The sequence below is a fragment of the Protomyctophum parallelum genome (genome assembly GCF_964188405.1).
Source record: "Protomyctophum parallelum genome assembly, chromosome: 5".
NCBI classification, from domain to species: domain Eukaryota; kingdom Metazoa; phylum Chordata; class Actinopteri; order Myctophiformes; family Myctophidae; genus Protomyctophum; species Protomyctophum parallelum.
Window position 1 is genome coordinate 16,092,487 of NC_139702.1, and position 20,245 is coordinate 16,112,731.

At 43.0% G+C, this 20,245-nt stretch overlaps 2 protein-coding genes across 2 annotated transcripts in view; one reads left to right on the forward strand and one right to left on the reverse strand.

Annotated features, from left to right (window-relative positions):
• Positions 1–6,755, forward strand: part of kif16ba (kinesin family member 16Ba) — a 38,666-nt gene extending 31,911 nt beyond the window's left edge. Inside the window, exons 29-32 of the mRNA XM_083764224.1 lie at positions 2,844–2,978; positions 3,426–3,515; positions 4,169–4,252; positions 5,365–6,755. Coding sequence (XP_083620350.1) covers positions 2,844–2,978; positions 3,426–3,515; positions 4,169–4,252; positions 5,365–5,658 — 603 coding nt within the window. The 3' untranslated portion in view covers positions 5,659–6,755. The remainder of the gene's footprint in view (positions 1–2,843; positions 2,979–3,425; positions 3,516–4,168; positions 4,253–5,364) is intronic.
• A 3,693-nt stretch (positions 6,756–10,448) lies between these two features.
• On the reverse strand, positions 10,449–20,094 carry LOC310858225 (arginine-hydroxylase NDUFAF5, mitochondrial-like; the record flags this gene model as incomplete). Its single annotated transcript, XM_083764333.1, has 11 exons — positions 19,884–20,094; positions 18,097–18,277; positions 17,663–17,703; positions 16,945–17,008; positions 16,777–16,824; positions 15,419–15,522; positions 14,909–14,948; positions 14,455–14,652; positions 13,439–13,499; positions 11,812–11,895; positions 10,449–10,501 (listed from the first exon to the last, which is right to left on the reverse strand). The coding sequence occupies exons 1-11, from the start codon at positions 19,985–19,987 to the stop codon at positions 10,449–10,451; spliced, it is 978 nt and encodes a 325-aa protein (XP_083620459.1). The 5' UTR covers positions 19,988–20,094.
• Positions 20,095–20,245: the final 151 nt, after the last annotated feature.

Genomic DNA, 20,245 nt, shown 5'->3' on the forward strand with positions numbered 1-20,245 from the left:
TGGGACTCCGAGCCGGTTCTTTAGGGGTGGGACTCGCAGCCGGTTCTTTAGGGGTGGGACTCGCAGCCGGTTCTTTAGGGGTGGGACACCGAGCCGGTTCTTTAGAGGTGGGACTCGCAGCCGGTTCTTTAGGGGTGGGACTCCGAGCCAGTTCTTTAGGGGTGGGACACCGAGCCGGTTCTTTAGAGGTGGGACTCTGAGCCGGTTCTTTAGGGGTGGGACACCGAGCCGGTTCTTTAGAGGTGGGACTCGCAGCAGGTTCTTTAGGGGTGGGACTCCGAGCCAGTTCTTTAGGGGTGGGACACCGAGCCGGTTCTTTAGAGGTGGGACTCTGAGCCGGTTCTTTAGGGGTGGGACACCGAGCCGGTTCTTTAGAGGTGGGACTCTGAGCCGGTTCTTTAGGGGTGGGACTCTGAGCCGGTTCTTTAGAGGTGGGACTCTGAGCCGGTTCTTTAGGGGTGGGACTCTGAGCCGGTTCTTTAGAGGTGGGACTCTGAGCCGGTTCTTTAGAGGTGGGACTCTGAGCCAGTTCTTTAGAGGTGGGACTCTGAGCCGGTTCTTTTCCAGACAGATTGAACAACCGGGAATCATTTCCATCGCATTTGGAACCGTTTGTGGAACCGTTTTTCTTATGTTTGTTTATCACACTGTCAGAGCTGGGGTTTTTACAGTTACAGAGTAAGGAATCGAACCGATAAGTCCTACACGTTCCCCAGCCCTAGTTTGTTCTATGTATATTCTAACAAATTTATTCCAAATGATTTTGCTTGTGTTTGCTTCTAGGTCATGTATTTAGGATGTGAAATACTCATGGGTGGTTTCTGGGTCATTTATTTAGGATGTGAAATACTCATGGGTGGTTTCTGGGTCATATATTTAGGATGTGAAATACTCATGAGTGGTTTCTGGGTGAACTCCATGGAATCCAAACATGACTGTATTTTTACGTGGGTCGTTATTGTTGCCTGGTCTTATCATTGGATGATACTTAGTAAGTGGCTTCAACATATAGAAACATGTCTGCCGATATCGTCATTTCTCATTTCTCTGTTTCTGCCTCATTTCTCTGTTTCTGCCTCATTTCTCTGTTTCTGCTTAATTTCTCTGTTTCTGCCTCATTTCTCTGTTTCTGCTTAATTTCTCTGTTTCTGCCTCATTTCTCTGTTTCTGCCTCATTTCTCTGTTTCTGCCTCATTTCTCTTTTTCTGCCTCATTTCTCTGTTTCTGGGTTTTGTGTGTTTGATACTGTAATTTGTCACATTGGTTCTGAATGGAAGGGAAAGGGTTTTTTAATGTTTATTCTCTACAGTGTTAATTTTGTTCACTAAAATACTAAGGTTTTTCATATTTTGTCTAGACTAGACTAAATGATTACACATGACTAAAATAGGACTAAAACAAAATGGCGAGTTATTCAAAAGACTGAGACTAAATCAGAATTAGTTGTCAAAATTAACACTGATTCTCTAAAAGCACAATTGCACTTTATTGATTTAATGTGGATGTTGTATCGATGAATGTGATTTATTATTCTAACAAAATGTGACATAATTACCAAAGAAGTATGATGAACATTAATATGTTTAATTAAAGAATGTTGTGTTAAGATTAGTACTGTTTGATGAGTTGAACATGTTGAAATGAACCAAAAATAAAATGTAATAAAACAATGATGTAACAAGTATAAATTAATAAAGATTGTATTTTATATTAACATATTGTGTCCATGATCGTCAGTCAATACTAACAAACCAAAACCATTTATATTAATTATTTGGCACAAACAAGGGACTAAATTTGTTTCGCTCCTATGCCACCAAAATGTGGAACGCCCTACCAACAGTCCTTAAGACATGTGAATTCCTGCTCGGGGCGCTGTGGGTGCTGGCGGTGTGTTTCCTCCTCCGCGTCATCAGTGCCCATACCCGAAGGCGGGGTTGGCGAAAGGGCCTTTCTGTGTGGAGTTTGCATGTTCTCCCGTGTCCCCTAGGGTAGGTACCCTCACAAAAACATGCAGTAATTCTGGTCTCTAAACTGCCTCCCCCTGGCCAGCCGGGGCGCCTGATGGAGGGGAAAGGAACTGGTTGGAATAACGTGTTCCTTCCACGCGCTACGTCTAACCAGGGAAACTCCCCCTGTCAGGTGTAAAGGAGAAACTTGGACACTCAGGCATGAAGGAAGCATGAGTTCAAGTCCGTTGCTCTCCCCTTGTCCCCCATATATGGGGACTAGGTTGGTGGAGGGTGTGTAGAGCCCAGGATCACATTAGATGATTGACACAGGAGTGAAAAATGGGTTACAAAATCGTGGGATAAAAAATATATTAAAAGAAAAAGACATGTGAATCCCTTGTCTCCTTCAAAACCGCTCTCAAAGGGACGCTGCAATTCGAAACTGGCCCCCGTAAAATCTGTATCCCCCCACCCACTTTCCCCCTTACTGTATATGTTTATTTCCCCCTTTTACCTCCTTACATAATTTCCTGTTTTTATATAGAAGTGCATATTTGTACGTCTCTAAACATTGTGATGAATTGAACATGGTGGACCGTGTTGTAAACCAGTGTAATGCTCTATCAGTGAGCCGTCCTCAGTAACAGTCTGTGTTGAGTTGTGCTTTCATGTGAAATTAACCCGTTCTGCAAACTTTAATAAATACAATCAATCAATCGATTAATTTATATTAAACATACAATACAGGACAATAAAGACTGAATACTAACAAATCATTCTCAATCAGTTTAAAAACAGGATTATTGGGATTAATTAATGGTGATTAATTGAATGTAAGCTTGTATCTGTCTGTCTGTCTGCATGTCTGTCTGTCTGTCCTGGTCTCTGTAGCAGCATCTAGCATCCGTCCCTCTGGGGACAGGAAGTGGACCTGTGGGGACAGGAAGTGACGTGGTCAGAATCAGCATCCCTCGCTACGTCCTCAGAGGTCAAGGCAAGGACCAGCACTTTGAGTTTGAGGTCAAGGTGAGTTCAAAGGTCAAAAGGTCAGGGCAAGGACCAGCACTTTAGGAAAACTCCAATTCCCAAAATCTGATGTATTTCATATTACTCAGATTGCTGTATGTAATCTAAATGTAATGTATTTCATATTACTCAGATTACTGTATGCAATCTAAATGTAATGCATTTCATATTACTCAGATTACTGTATGTAATCTAAATGTGATGTATTGTATATTATTCAGATTACTGTGCGTGTATGTAATCTAAATATGATGTATTGTATATTACTCAGATTACTGTATGTAATCTAAATATGATTTTTTGAATATTACTCAGATTACTGTATGTAATCTAAATATGACTTATTGAATATTACTCAGATTGCTGTATGTAATCTAAATATGATGTATTGCATATTACTCAGATTACTGTATGTAATCTAAATATGATGTATTGTATATTACTCAGATCAGCGTTCTGGATGAAACATGGACGGTGTTCAGGCGTTACAGTCGCTTCAGAGAAATGCACAAGAGTCTGAAGAGTAAATACCCTCAGGTTGGTCTTTATTAATGAAGAGTAAATGCCCTCAGGTTGGTCTTTAGATTATGACTTTATTAATAAAGAGTAAAAACCCCCAGGTTGGTCTTTAGATTATGACTTCATTAATGAAGAGTAAATACCATCAGGTTGGTCTTTATTAATGAAGAGTAAATACCATCAGGTTGGTCTTTATTAATGAAGAGTAAATACCATCAGGTTGGTCTTTATTAATGAAGAGTAAATACCATCAGGTTGGTCTTAAGATTATGACTTTATTAATGAAGAGTAAATACCCTCAGGTTGGTCTTTAGATTATGTGCATCATTTAAAGAGGTGTGCATCATTTAAAGGGGTGTGCATCATTTAAAGAGGTGTGCATCATTTAAAGGGGTGTGCCTTAAAGGGTGTGCATCATTTAAAGGGGTGTGCATCATTTAAAGAGGTGTGCATCATTTAAAGTGGTGTGCATTAAAGGGTGTGAATCATTTAAAGGGGTGTGCATCATTTAAAGGGGTGTGCATCATTTAAAGAGGTGTGCATCATTTAAAGGGGTGTGCATCATTTAAAGTGGTGTGCATCATTTAAAGGGGTGTACATCATTTAAAGGGGTGCGCATCATTTAAAGGGGTGTGTGTCATTAAAGGGGTGTGCGTTGCGTTCCCTCGCAGCTGGCAGCGTTAGAGTTTCCTCCTAAGAAGCTGTTTGGGAACAGAGACGAGAGGATGGTTGCCGAGCGACGCTCCCACCTGGAGGTAAGACTGTCATGTGAGCGGAGTCCCCCAGGGCTCTGGACTTGGCCCCTTCTCCTTTTCCTTTTGCCCCACACTCCTTTGAGTTTATCCAACATGATGTTGGGCCTACACATAAACATGGGCACACTCTGGACCTGGTGATTTCTAGAGGTCTCAACATCACTGTGGAAAGGACTATTGAAAGGCCTGAGCTATCAGACCACTATTTGCTGTGTTTTAATATGACTGTCTCTGATCTAGAGAAAAACATCACTGAATAGACCATCTGCAGCCGATGAGTTCTCTCGTCATCCCCCCCCCCCCCCCCCCCCCCTGCCCGATACTCCCCCAGTGAATGATATGGTTCAAATTTTTAATCTTAAACTAGAGTCAGCTCTTGACATAGTGGCTCCTTTGAAAACAAAAAAGAAACATAACACCAGAGTAACACCATGGATAAATGAGCATACACGCTCACTGAAGCAAGAATGCCGTAGAGCTGAGCGAGCTTGGAGAAAAAACAAACTCACCATCCACCTAGAGATTCTTAAAAACAGTCGCCTGTCAAGGCAGGCATATTTCTCTGGCATTATTAATGAGAACAAGAAAGTCCTTTTCTAAGAATTGGACAGATTGATTTAGATCAAGAGTTATTCACGTTTTAAGATTTTAGATCTCATCCGCTAAAATGGGGGAGGGGGGACATGTTTGGATGACATCCCACCAGAAAATATCAGGCGCTCCCAGCCTGTGGAGCGATCAATAAAGTTCCGTCCTGTGATTAATCTCCGTCCTGAGCGCTACTATCCGATTGGACAGAGACCTCCGTTTATGCCACTCGGGGTGTTAACCCATTCTGACCGGGCACCCATTTTGGTGTCGGCACCATGTTATGCTTTAGCTATTGAAAAATAGCAGATCTACAAGCTCATATCGCGCCACCGAGTGGCGCGATATGAGCTTGTAGGTCTGCTATTTTTGAAAAATCGAAGAGCGACTGACATTTTTAGAATCTGATCTCAGGTCAGAATGGGTTCATCAGACCAGTGTGTGTCCAGCGGAAACCTCGTATGAATCTGATCTCAGGTCAGAATGGGTTAATCTGTTCTCTGAATCTGTTCTCTCTCCACCAGCGTTACCTCAGGAGCTTCTTCCAGGTGATGCTGTCATCAGGAGCTTCTCCGCTGCGGTCCGACGTGGCCAGCGACCCGGGAACAGGCCTGGGTCCCGGTCTGGGTTCTGGTTCTGGTCTGGTTCCTGGTCTGGGCCTGGGTACTGATCCTGGTCCTGGTCTGGGTCCTGGTCTGTGTTCTGGTCCTGGTCTGGGTCCTGGTTCAGATTCTGGCCTGAGCAAACACTCCATCTGTGACTTCTCCCCGTTCTTCAAGAAGGGCGTGTTCGACTACAGCAGCCATGGTACGGGTTGACCTCCGACCCCGGGTTGGCCTACGAACCCGGGTTGACCTCTGACCCCAGCCCCCACCTGGTCGACGCTCGCCACAACTCCACAGAGCTCCGCAGTGCCTCGATGACTCACGGAGGGTCTCGTTGCCTCACGGAGGGTCTTGTTGCCTCACGGAGGGTCTCGGCGTTGAACCGCAGGTCAAGCGGATGGCGGTCTGAACGTACGTCGGAACCTGAACCCTGACCCTGGAGCTGGAACGCACACGTTGACGCCAAATAAAACACATACAGCTTTCTGTAGCTCTGGGGTCCCCCAGGGCTGTGAACTAGGTCTGCTATAGTTGTAACTCTGGGGTCCCCCAGGGCTGTGAACTAGGTCTGCTATAGTTGTAACTCTGGGGTCCCCCAGGGCTGTGAACTAGGTCTGCTATAGTTGTAACTCTGGGGTCCCCCACGGCTGTGAACTAGGTCTGCTATAGTTGTAGCTCTGGGGTCCCCCAGGGCTGTGGACTAGGTCCGCTATAGTTGTAGCGCTGGGGTCCCCCAGGGCTGTGAACTAGGTCTGCTATAGTTATTGCCAAAAAGAAAATGTAACTTTAGTTTCCTTCTCGCTAGAATAAATATTATGTTGGGGTGAACGTATTTATGGTCGTGAAATCTGACGTATAAACATGAAACTACTGATACTTCTGTCTGGAGAGGCTTTGTTAAGATTGTAGATCTGGGATTACCGGCAAGCGACGCCATTGTGTGGCATCGTAATATTTAAGCCATTTAGGCCAGACAAAACATTCTTCTAAATCCCGACAGTTTTCTGAAATACCTATGTTTCTATATCAGTGGCACTCGGTACCGCGCTATGAGCTTGTAGATATGCTATTTCTCAACACCTAAAGTTTAAAATAATGCTTAAAACACCAAAAGGGGTTCCCGCCCAAAATGGGTTAAAGGAGCAATTCACCTGTTTTCACCCTGATTTTCATATAAATTGTTCTAATGTTCATTATAATATAAATGGTTCTAATGTTCATTATAATATTATAAATGGTTCTAATGCTCATTATAATATGTAATTATATTTCTGTCTACTCACTCTATGCCTCATTGGTCGGTTGTGGACGCGTCGATGGTGATTGGTTCGGTCAGAACGATGTTTTCAAATATTTAGGTTCGCAAACTTTCCAGGAAAGAGAGAGACTCTATTTCCTGTTAGCTTGGAATCCCCATCGATGATGTCACTGGTGATGTCACAGGTATAGCTTCTATACCGTATGAACAACAAGTCTAGTCCTCCACTTAAAGGACGGCTTCACCCATTTAAGTCCTCACTAATGATCATACTATACCATTGTTTTCTACTCAGTCTCATAGGAGTGTTATAGGCAGTTCAGAAACCAGTCTGTGTCTCATAGGAGGGCTGTGGGCAGTTCAGAAACCAGTCTGTGTCTCATAGGAGGGCTGTGGGCAGTTCAGAAACCAGTCTGTGTCTCATAGGAGGGCTGTTGGCAGTTCAGAAACCAGTCTGTGTCTCATAGGAGGGCTGTGGGCAGTTCAGAAACCAGTCTGTGTCTCATGGGAGGGCTGTGGGCAGTTCAGAAACCAGTCTGTGTCTCATAGGAGGGCTGTGGGCAGTTCAGAAACCAGTCTGTGTCTCATGGGAGGGCTATTAGTTCAAACTGCAGGCTTTATTTTCCTGGAAAGTTAGCATGCTATAATATAAGCCATGTTAAAAAAAAACTAACGATGTCACTGGTAGATGGGTTGCTGAAGTGTCCACAGCCCTCCTATGATCATGAGACGGACCGATTAGAAATAAATGTTATTTCATCATGAATATTAGAGGACCAAATTATATGTAGATAGGTTGAAAAGTGGTGAAGTGGTCCTTTAAAGAACGATGAAATCTATATTAACAATCCAGTAAAGTGTTAATTATCAGGCATGTATAATATTTGCATTAAGACACTCAGTGGTTTTCAACCAGTGGTCCGGGGACCACCAGTGGTCCTTGTGGGGTGTCTCATGTGGTCCCCAGCTAAATGATGGAGGTGGTAACCAAATGGACCCTTATTAGATCTTTACCTCTTTCAAGAGTTACATTATTGTTAACAGTTACCGTAATTTAGTCTGCACAATTTGAGAACGCATAATTGAGTACTATAGACGAATAACAGTTTAAGTCCACACTAATTATCCATAATGTATAAATGATGGCTAAGGGTCAGGACAACGAGGCCTTTCCGTGGAGGGGTCAGAATAAATTTGCACTTAAACTGTTATTCGTCTACTCTATTTAATTGTTATTTTGATCAATGCTTGCCTGTTATCTCTCCTAATGGTACCAACATCAATACAGCATGGAACTGTGGCTCAAATGCTGAATAAATAATTGACCTTCAAATGAAAAGGGTTGAAAACCCCTGCTTTAAGACCCAGGGAGTCTGTGTATGTCAGGGCAAACCCCTGCTTTAAGACCCCAGGGGGTCTGTGTACGTCAGGACAAACCCCTGCTTTAAGACACTAGGGGGTCTGTGTACGTCAGGACAAACCCCTGCTTTAAGACACTAGGGGGTCTGTGTACGTCAGGACAAACCCCTGCTTTAAGACACTAGGGGGTCTGTGTACGTCAGGACAAACCCCTGCTTTAAGACACTAGGGGGTCTGTACGTCAGGACAAACCCCTGCTTTAAGACACTAGGGGGTCTGTACGTCAGGACAAACCCCTGCTTTAAGACCCTAGGGGGTCTGTACGTCAGGACAAACCCCTGCTTTAAGACCCTAGGGGGTCTGTACGTCAGGACAAACCCCTGCTTTAAGACCCTAGGGGGTCTGTGTACGTCAGGGCAAACCCCTGCTTTAAGACACTAGGGGGTCTTTGTACGTCAGGGCAAACCCCTGCTTTAAGACCCTATAGGGGGTCTGTGTACGTCAGGACAAACCCCTGCTTTAAGACCCTATAGGGGGTCTGTGTACGTCAGGATAATCAAACACTTCAGTCCTGATTCTGTCTTTGTCTCGTATCTCTACAGTGGATCTGATCGTCAGAACACAGATCACGTAACACGCCTTTATAAGCCATATTGATGCGAAGCATGTCATGTATATTAATTACACTGTATATGAATATTTATAATTGTTTGTTTTCTAGGCGGTGCTTGTATATTTAAATGCAGTGCATAAACACATTGACATTGAATGTCATCAAAGGGATTGATTGTACTTTTATTTCAACCACTAACGTTGGGAATATGCTTTATTTCAACCACTAACGTTGGGAATGTGCTTTATGTTTTATTCTATATGAATATGCTATATTTTGTTGTTTTGGGATGATGAATTAAACGAGGAAACGGACTCTGACTGATGTGTTTCTTGATAAGAGAAGGACTGACTGACACGAGTCGGATATCAGACCTCCGTCTGATATTTGTCCAAAAGTGCCCTTTTTTCAGCCTCTAACATAATTGTGCATAGGCCTAATATTATTACATTATTTTTCTGCATGCGCCCCCTGGTGGTTTTTTCAGCCTCTAACATAATTGTGCATAGGCCTAATAATATTATTACATTATTTTCTTTTGTTTTTTTTGTATTTTTGTTAGTTTTTGTCTTGTTTTGGGTTTTTTTGTTGTATTTTCATACTTTATAGCTATTTTGAATATTAAAAGGGCAGGCATTATAAGCTGAGGCTTCTGCCAAACAAAAACCTGAATACATTGTATGCGGTGTGTTTATTTTAAATGACCAATAAACTTGAAACACATGCTGCACGTCCCTGGTTCTCAGGTCTAAACCAGGACCTGGTTCTCAGGTCTAGACCAGGACCTGGTTCTCAGGTCTAAACCAGGACCTGGTTCTCAGGTCTAAACCAAGACCTGGTTCTCAGGTCTATACCAGGACCTGGTTCTCGGGTCTAAACCAGGACCTGGTTCTCAGGTCTAGACCAGGACCTGGTTCTCGGGTCTAAACCAGGACCTGGTTCTCAGGTCTAGACCAGGACCTGGTTCTCAGGTCTAAACCAGGACCTTGTTCTCAGGTCTAGACCAGGACCTGGTTCTCAGGTCTAAACCAGGACCTGGTTCTCAGGTCTAAACCAAGACCTGGTTCTCAGGTCTATACCAGGACCTGGTTCTCGGGTCTAAACCAGGACCTGGTTCTCAGGTCTAGACCAGGACCTGGTTCTCGGGTCTAAACCAGGACCTGGTTCTCAGGTCTAGACCAGGACCTGGTTCTCAGGTCTAAACCAGGACCTTGTTGCTCAGGTCTAAACCAGGACCTTGTTGCTCAGGTCTATAGAGCGTCGCAGTCCCTCCCCCTTTCAGAACAACGAGTGGCCCAGGAAATTAATCGCAATGCATTTGTGCCATAGGCATTTCGTGCTTAATTTATTTAAAGACCTTTTAAGCGTCGTACGAAGCCAACTCTTGTCGTGACAAATCATGACAACACACAATATTTCGGGCCAAACAAATAATTAGAAAGTAGAACAAAAACGGCAGGTTACAACACTTTTTTTGTTGTTTTTCTATACTATAAAACAACATGATTAGTCTCTCCTGTATTTGTTCTAAACTATAAGACAACATGATTATTCTCTGCTGTATTTGCTCTCAGAACCACCCATTGAAACGCCAGTGAAAATACAAACAGTACATATTTACATGTACATAATTATATTTACATGCATGTTTATTGCAGACAGTTTTACATATTGTTTAAATAAGAATATTTACATTATAACGCACCATGTGTGTGTGTGTGTGTGTGTGAGTAGTGGGGGGGTCAGGGTGCTGGAGGGGGGGGCTGACTGATCTTAGACAGATCTCCAAACGACACCGTAGCTGAGCCTCTCCTGGCTGGTCTGGCCTGAAACACAAACGATGAGACGAAAAATCATTGATTTTGTGATGAAGTTTGCAGGTTTTTATGTGATTTTATCGGGTGAAGTTGTGAAATATGCGGAAAAAAATCACACCCATGTGAAGTGAGTGGTGCAACTCCGTGTGGGGGTCCCCAGGGGGGTCCCACTACTGCACAGTACAGTACAGTAATACAAAACGACTCGCCCCTTTACCAACTCGCCCCGTGGAATGTTTTAATGTAGTTAACAGTTAATGTAGTATTTCCCTCCCTCTCTGAAATCTGAAATGATCTTGTATACAGATTTATTTGATTGTATAGTAGTCGATCTCTATACTCTGTAAAATCAAGGAAAAATAACATGACACAGAGACGGTGACTGCTTAATTAAGTTAATTTAGGACCTTCTATAGCAGTTCATTTTGTTTTATTAAACACATTTCTTCCATGTAAAGCCCATGTTTTGTAATGGCATCATCATGCTATTATGTATGGATATACAGAGTGAACTTAACAATGATACATTGATATGATAATACCTTTTATATAATCACCAACATTAATTATGTTTGTTATTTACAGCTAGGTAGAGTAGTGGGGCGAGATGGAAAAGGGGCGACCGTACCTGTTACCCAGTACTGTACTACCCATACAGTTAACACATTCTGAACGGGAACCCATTTAGGTGTTAGCATCATGTTATGCTTTAGCTATTGAAAAATAGCAGATCTACAAGCTCATAGCGCGCCACCGAGTGGCGCGCTACGAGCTTGTAGGTCTGCTATTTTTGAAAAATCGAAGAACGACTGACATTTTTAGAATCTGATCTCAGGTCAGAATGGGTTAATCAGACCAGTGTGTGTCCAGTGGAAACCTCGTATGAATCTGATCTCAGGTCAGAATGGGTTAATATGTGTGTGTGTGTGTGTGTGTGTGTAGGCTGCACAAAAGTGACGTAATTATTTTGCGGGGTTTAACGCCTTTATTCAGACTGTCAGTGTAGAGTCAGGAGAGGAGGATTAGGTGCCCCAGGGGGACGAGACACTGGCACGGCCAGGACAGCTCATTTTTACACGGGCAGGGGAGGAGGACAGCTCATCTTTGATCCGGTTGGGGCTTCGCAGGCCAGAGGGGTGACAGCTGCACTTTCTTTAGCCCACATTTGAATTTGAATTCTATCTTAGGATGCAGCGCGGCGCGGACTTGGCAGGGCAGTGGGGTAATCTGCTCGACACAAACGCCCAGGCCCCTTTCTTCCCTGTGTGCCCTCGCAGAGATTGTGTGGGGGGGGGGGGGGGGGAGGGGGGGGGGGGTACCTTGGTAAATGGAGGCAGCAGCCAGGATGGTGTCTCTGTGAATCATAGAGCGTCTGTTCCACGCGCAGTTACTCTCTCCCATTCCTAAATATATATTTATACAGTTACTCTCTCCCATTCCTAAATATATATTTATACAGTTACTCTCTCCCATTCCTAAATATATATTTATATAGTTACTCTCTCCCATTCCTAAATATATATTTATACATTTATACAGTCACTCTCTCCCATTCCTAAATATATATTTATATATCTATACAGTTACTCTCTCCCATTCCTAAATATATATTTATATATTTATACAGTTACTCTCTCCCATTCCTAACATATATTTATTTATATATGTATATATTTATACAGTTACTCTCTCCCATTCCTAAATATATATTTATATATTTATACAGTTACTCTCTCCCATTCCTAAATATATATTTATATATCTATACAGTTACTCTCTCCCATTCCTAAATATATATTTATATATCTATACAGTTACTCTCTCCCATTCCTAAATATATATGTATATATTTATACAGTTACTCTCTCCCATTCCTAAATATATATTTATACATTTATAGAGTCACTCTCTCCCATTCCTAAATATATATTTATATATCTATACAGTTACTCTCTCCCATTCCTAAATATATATTTATATATTTATACAGTTACTCTCTCCCATTCCTAAATATATATTTATATATTTATACAGTTACTCTCTCCCATTCCTAAATATATATTTATATATTTATACAGTTACTCTCTCCCATTACTAAATATATATTTATTTATATATGTATATATTTATACAGTTACTCTCTCCCATTCCTAAATATATATTTATATATTTATACAGTTACTCTCTCCCATTACTAAATATGTTTATACAGTTACTCTCTCCCATTCCTAAATATATATTTATACATTTATACAGTTACTCTCTCCCATTCCTAAATATATATTTATACAGTTACTCTCTCCCATTCCTAAATATATATTTATACAGTTACTCTCTCCCATTCCTAAATATATATTTATACAGTTACTCTCTCCCATTCCTAAATATATATTTATACAGTTACTCTCTCCCATTCCTAACATATATTTATTTATATATGTATATATTTATACAGTTACTCTCTCCCATTACTAAATATATATGTTTTATATATTTATGCAGTTACTCTCTCCCATTCCTAAATATATATATTTATATAGTTACTCTCTCCCATTCCTAAATATATATTTTTATATATTTATACAGATACTCTCTCCCATTCCTATATATTTATATAGTTACTCTCTCCCATTCCTAAATATATATTTTTATATATTTATACAGATACTCTCTCCCATTCCTATATATTTATATAGTTACTCTCTCCCATTCATAAATATATATTTATATAGTTATAGTTACACCCATTCCTAAAATATATTTATTTATATATTTAGTACAATAACCTCCACCTTCTCCCAGTTATCCACCAGTTTATGTTCAAACATTCTAACATTTTCTAAATCCTATTCTTCAAATAGCTGTCAGGGGCTGAGGACCCCCACTTTGACAACCACTGATCAATCATTCATTAATTATGCCTTCGATCAATAAAGATAAACTTGCCTTGCAGGTCCGTCATGACTTCAATGATGCCTGGATAATGGACCTGGATCTCATCAACATCCTGTACGCACGCACGCACGCACGCACGCAGTTACATTCATTTAAATAAATGTATATGATACAAGATACATATTATATTTATATTATTACATTATATTATACAGGGTAACAATTGAAATCGGATGTCCCAACAGGTTCCCCAGGTCATAAATACGTACCACAGTCAGCATGGTGAAGGTTCCCCAGGTCATAAATACGTACCACAGTCAGCATGCTGAAGGTTCCCCAGGTCATAAATACGTACCACAGTCAGCATGGTGAAGGTTCCCCAGGTCATATTTACGTACCACAGTCAGCATGGTGAAGCCAGCCTGTCCCAACAGGTTCCCCAGGTCATATTTACGTACCACAGTCAGCATGCTGAAGGTTCCCCAGGTCATATTTACGTACCAGTCAGCATGCTGAAGACTCCCCAGGTCATATTTACGTACCAGTCAGCATGCTGAAGGTTCCCCAGGTCATATTTACGTACCACAGTGAGGGCTGTATTTTGCGTGTCTTAAATACCAGGTCTTATTCCCTAACTTGAGTAAACTAAAGACCTGGAGGCGTGATCAATGCTCTTTGGCCACTCAGAATAGCCAAATGGCATTGATCACGCCTCCAGGTCTTTAGTTTACTCAAGTTAGGGAATAAGACCTGGTACTTAAGACACGCAAAATACAGCCATCAGCATGCTGAAGCCAGCCTGTCCCAACAGGTTCCCCAGGTCATATTTACGTACCACAGTCAGCATGGTGAAGGTTCCCCAGGTCATATTTACGTACCACAGTCAGCATGCTGAAGGTTCCCCAGGTCATATTTACGTACCACAGTCAGCATGCTGAAGCCAGCCTGTCCCAACAGGTTCCCCAGGTCATATTTACGTACCACAGTCAGCATGCTGAAGGTTCCCCAGGTCATATTTACGTACCACAGTCAGCATGCTGAAGGTTCCCCAGGTCATATTTACGTACCACAGTCAGCATGCTGAAGCCAGCCTGTCCCAGCAGGTTCCCCAGGTCGGTGACGGCGGTGTAAGGGCTCACATGAGGAGAGAATCCTCCCTCTCTCTCCGTCTCGGCCAGCTGCAGAGAGCAGCGTAACTCATACAGGGTTTCTCCTCCGACCATGGCCCCCACGAACACCCCGTCTGGCTTCAGGACATGCTGGATCTGATGGGGAGGCCGTTTAACATAATTTATCTGATGGGGAGGCCGTTTAACATAATTTATCTGATGGGGAGGCCGTTTAACATAATTTATCTGATAGGGAGGCCGTTTAACATAATTTATCTGATGGGGAGAACTTTTAACAGCATTTATCTGATGGGAAGGCCATTTAACATAATTGATCTGATGTTAAGTTAACTGACTCCAGATCAGTGTAATAAGGTAAAGTGAACTGACTCCAGATCAGTGTAAAGGCTACCTGTCTCAGAGCTCCTGGCAGGTCGTTGATCCAGTGGAGACTGGAAGGGAAACATAAATACATGTTATTATTAAACCAGTTATTATTATGTTTATTATTATGTTATTATTAAACCAGTGAGACGCCTGAGGGTGAGAAGCATTATGTCAAAGGTCAAAGGTGAAAGGTTACCATGGGAGTGAGGCTGCGGTTCTGACTGTGATGGGAAGTGCATTCCAAAACTATGGAATGCACTTCCCATCACAGTCAGAACTGCAGCCTCACTCCCAATCTTCCGCCGTAGTCTGAAAACCCACCTCTTCAGACTCCACCATGGCCCGTAGCACTTTTTTTTTTTCCTTAAATGTATGCCATGCTTTTGTTTTTGCTTAAATGTAAGTCGCTCTGGATCAAGAGCGTCTGCTAAATGCCTAAATTGTAAATTGTAATTACCTGAGGCTGCTGAGCACCAGGTCAAAGGTGAAAGGTTACCTGAGGCTGCTGAGCACCAGGTCGAAGGTGAAAGGTTACCTGAGGCTGCTGAGCACCAGGTCGAAGGTGTTTTCTCTGAACGGCAGGAACTCTTCGTCAGCCACGACACGCTGGACAGGAAGCTCACTGTGTCTGCTGCGCTTCTGAGGAGAGCACATAAACATCACTGTGTGTGTGCGTGTGTGCATGCGTGCATGTGTGAAGTGTGCAGTCAGTCTCTCACAGCTGGCAACTCTCCCTACATGGAGACTACACAGAATGTTGGTAAAGTGCACCACCTTGTGGCAAAACAGAGTCACTACACACACAGACCCACTGTCCCTGTTTCATCCCAATGTTTCATGTTAAATGAAGACAGGCTGTGCTTCTCCATTATTATTACTATTACTAGTGTCACTGTGTCGTAAAAATGCCATATCGGTATCGAAACGCTCTCAAAATAACACAGATTATTTAATCGGTTTTCACCAGCAAAAAATATTTTAAATTAAAAATGTAAAAAATCAGTTCAAGTGTCTAGTACCTCAGGTCTACATTTAATGTATGTGCTACTGCTCAGTAGTGAAAACAGACACTTGGAAAAGAGTATATGTTATTTATTGATTGATTGAATACTTTTATTAACAGGCTTTGGGCCAATCAGCCCCTATAGGGCCTAGGCTTGTTTCCATTGTGGTCCTCGGTATAATATCGGAATCGCTCAGAATCTGTATCAGCAGAATATATGACCCTGCAAATAATCGGATATCGGTCATAATTTCATAATCGTGCACACCTAGTTTAAAGCCCTATAGAGCGTCGCAGTCCCTCCCCCTTTCAGAACAACAAGTGGCCCAGGAAATAAATCCCAATGCATTTTTCCCATAGCCATTTCTTAAAGTATTTATTTAAATCGTGAGAAATCATGACAATGAACACAATGTTTTGGGCTGATCAAATAATTTATAAGAAGAAAAACAAAACAAATAGTGTTGTCTCCTGCCTTTATTTTCTTCTTTCAAATTATTTGATCGGCCCAAAATATTGTGTTCATTGTCATGATTTGTCACGATCCGAGTTGGCTTTGTCTTTGGCGTAACCGTCTTTAAATAAATACTATAAGAAATGCCTATGAGGAAAATGAACGGCGATTTATTTTCCGGGTCTCTCGAGGGGGCGGGACTGCGACGCTCTATTCAGACTCCAGTTTTAGGTGAAGAGGTGAAAACTACAACATGACATCACTGACCACCGAAAACTACAACATGACATCACTGACCACCGTGAGAGACTCACCGTCCGCCTGCCTGTCAGAAGGTGAGACCTGTACTCACTGAGGTGTTTTCTGCCTGTCAGAAGGTGAGACCTGTACTCACCGAGGTGTTTTCTGCCTGTCAGAAGGTGAGACCTGTACTCACCGAGGTGTTTTCTGAAGTATCTGTGAGGAAGAGACGTTCCACAATGTCCTGAAAAGCAACACAACATTAAGGAGTAAAGATTAATTATGTATATACACATACACCATATACTGTGCTTGCGTGGCTGCATGCGTGTGTGTGTATGCGTGCGTATGTGTAATCAAGCACCTTGCTGAGATGTTCTGCGATGTGACTTTTCCCTCCACCGACATCCAAGGCCAGAGGAAACGTCCTGTAGAGATTAGAACAACTAATGACATTCATACACTCAACGCCAGACAGTGGTCTATGTCACTGTGCACGCCCCTATAAGGCCCTAACGTCCTGTAGACCAGAAAGTGGTCTATGTCACTGTGCACGCCCCTATAAGGCCCTAACGTCCTGTAGACCAGACAGTGGTCTATGTCACTGTGCACGCCCCTATAAGGCCCTAACGTCCTGTAGACCAGACAGTGGTCTATGTCACTGTGCACGCCCCTATAAGGCCCTAACGTCCTGTAGACCAGACAGTGGTCTATGTCACTGTGCACGCCCCTATAAGGCCCTAACGTCCTGTAGACCAGACAGTGGTCTATGTCACTGTGCACGCCCCTATAAGGCCCTAACGTCCTGTAGACCAGACAGTGGTCTATGTCACTGTGCACGCCCCTATAGGGCCCTATAGGCTTGTTTCCATTCCTCTGTATAATATCGGAATCGGTTAGAATCGATATCGGCAGATATGGCCCTGCAAATAATCGGAGATCAGATATCGGTCATCATTTCCTAACCGCGACCCCTAAATAAACTCTATATACGATCGGAGCATTCCGTGACACCGCTGGACTAGCATCACGGACCCCACTCTGAGAAGCCCTGTGGCTGTATGTGACATCATCGTCCTCACCTTGCTATGTCGTACACTCTGTCGGCCACTCTGCTGCCAACCTGGACGCAAACAGAACCAAAACATCACCTTAATAATAACAATAACAATAATAATACAACTTTATTTGTTTGTATAGCAAACCTTTTATGACTTGAAATGCAGCTCAAAGTGCTTTACAGAGCAATGAAGAAAAGAAAAGAAAAGCAAGGCATAAAACAATTAAAATAATATTTAAAGTAGTTTTCAACTAAAAAGCAATAGGGTAGAAGTGGGTCTTGAGCTGCGCTTTAAACGTGTCTACAGAGGCTGCCTGTCGAAGGTACAGTGGGATTTCCTCAGCAGACCAGACATTATCTTTTATTTCAATAATCATTTAGTGCCCACTGCTTTGGGGTGTTTTTACGTCACTGTGCACTGTACATTTGCATACGTGCGTGCGTGCGTGCGTGCACCTCGTCTCTCAGGTAGTCATAGTTGTGTCCGTCCTGTAGAGATGCAGACCAGTTCTTCTGCTGTCTCTTCATTCTCCTGTCGAACACGTTCATACTGTTGGATCCTCTGGAGGACATAAGTCTGAGAGGAGACGACTGAGGACACGACTGAGGACACGTCTGAGGACGCGTTAGTCTCGGTCTGTGGGGATTTAGGATGGGAATTATCAATTAATTCAATAATTGATCATTGATAACTATTATTACACCTATTATTACACTGCTTCTTCGCCTGGAAAGGAGCCAGCTTAGGTGGTTCGGGCATCTTGTTAGGATGCCTTACGGGCGTCTCCCTAGGGAGGTCCTCGAGGCACGTCCCACTGGGAGGAGACTCTGGGGCAGACCAAGGATCACGTCCCACTGGGAGGAGACCCCGGGGCAGACCAAGGACCACGTCCCACTGGGAGGAGACACTGGGGCAGACCAAGGATCACATCCCACTGGGAGGAGACCCCGGGGCAGACCAAGGACCACGTCCCACTGGGAGGAGACCCCGGAGCAGACCAAGGATCACGTCCCACTGGGAGGAGACCCCGGGGCAGACCAAGGACCACTGGGAGGAGACACTGGGGCAGACCAAGGATCACGTCCCACTGGGAGGAGACCCCGGAGCAGACCAAGGATTACGTCCCACTGGGAGGAGACCCCGGGGCAGACCAAGGACCACGTCCAACTGGGAGGAGACCAAGGGGCAGACCAAGGATCTCGTCCCACTGGGAGGAGACCCTGGGGCAGACCAAGGATCACGTTCCACTGGGAGGAGACCCCGGGGCAGACCAAGGACCACGTCCCACTGGGAGGAGACCAGGCGCAGTTGGAGGAAACACATCGACTCACTGGCCTTGGAACGTCTCGGGAGCCCCCAGGAGGAGGTCACTAATGTTGCTCTGGAGAGGGAAGTCTGGAGCTCTCTGGTGGAGCCGTTGCCCCCGCGACCCGACTACGGATAAGCGGTTGAAGATGGATGGATGATAACCATATTGATCGATTAACCGATTAGTTGGCAAGCAGAGTTTTAAAACGATAATCTGATCATCTTAATTTCCCTCAATAATGTCTACATTTTGACCGTTTGAGATCCAGGGCCAGGCCTGTCACCATTATTACATCATTATTACATGAATCACATTTATTTTTAGATAATCGCATTTATGTTTCGCATAATCATCAATCATTTCCATGTTGAAAAATGTCCATACATTTTCAACAACATCTTCTATGCTGTGTTTTTATAATAAATAGACAGATATTTTTTTGGAAATAAAACATAAAAACATTAAACATGTCAGTGACTAAATGTGTCCTGATGTGCAATGTGTGCTCAAACAGAAATACAATCTGTAACGTTATAATATTCAATGCAAAAAACGTAAATCGTTAATCACAATTATTTGTGTGACAATTATGTGAGGAGAGAGTGTGTGTGTGTGTGTGTGTGTGTGTGTGTGTGTGTGTGTGTGTGTGTGTGTGTGTGTGTGTGTGTGTGTGTGTGTGTGTGTGTGTGTGTGTGTGTGTGTGTGTGTGTGTGTGTGTGTGTGTGTGTGTGTGTGTGTGTGTGTGTACGTGCGCGTGCGTGCGTGTGTGTGTGTGTCCCACTCCCTCCACTATATAGTGCCACTCTGCAGAGCTGGAGATCGGGGTTCGATTCCAGCTCGGCGTGCTAAAAATAAACGTTACGATAATAATATCTGTATACAAATAATAATAATTATTGATTATAAGTATTATAACATTTAAATATAATTTACCGGTTGTTCCATAACGTAGAGGTTGTTGTGTGGAGTGTTGCTGCTCTCTGCACACACACACAGCTTACAGTAAACTTATTCAGCATCATTTTCATCATATTCATTCACTATAACTGGACTAATTAACCTTATCGTTATGATCATATTAATATGCATTAACTATAATTAATAACAGTTTGTTTCTCTGATAAACCTCTAACGTCTCTCTAACCTCCTGACTGACTGACTGGAAGCACTGTTGCCACATTGAGGGACAGAAATAAGCAACCCGGTCTACTATGAAGCAATTATTTCAAGTATTGTTTGTTGAGTATTTGTTTTGAAACATTTTAACAACACACGGCTGGGGGGGGGGGGGGTCC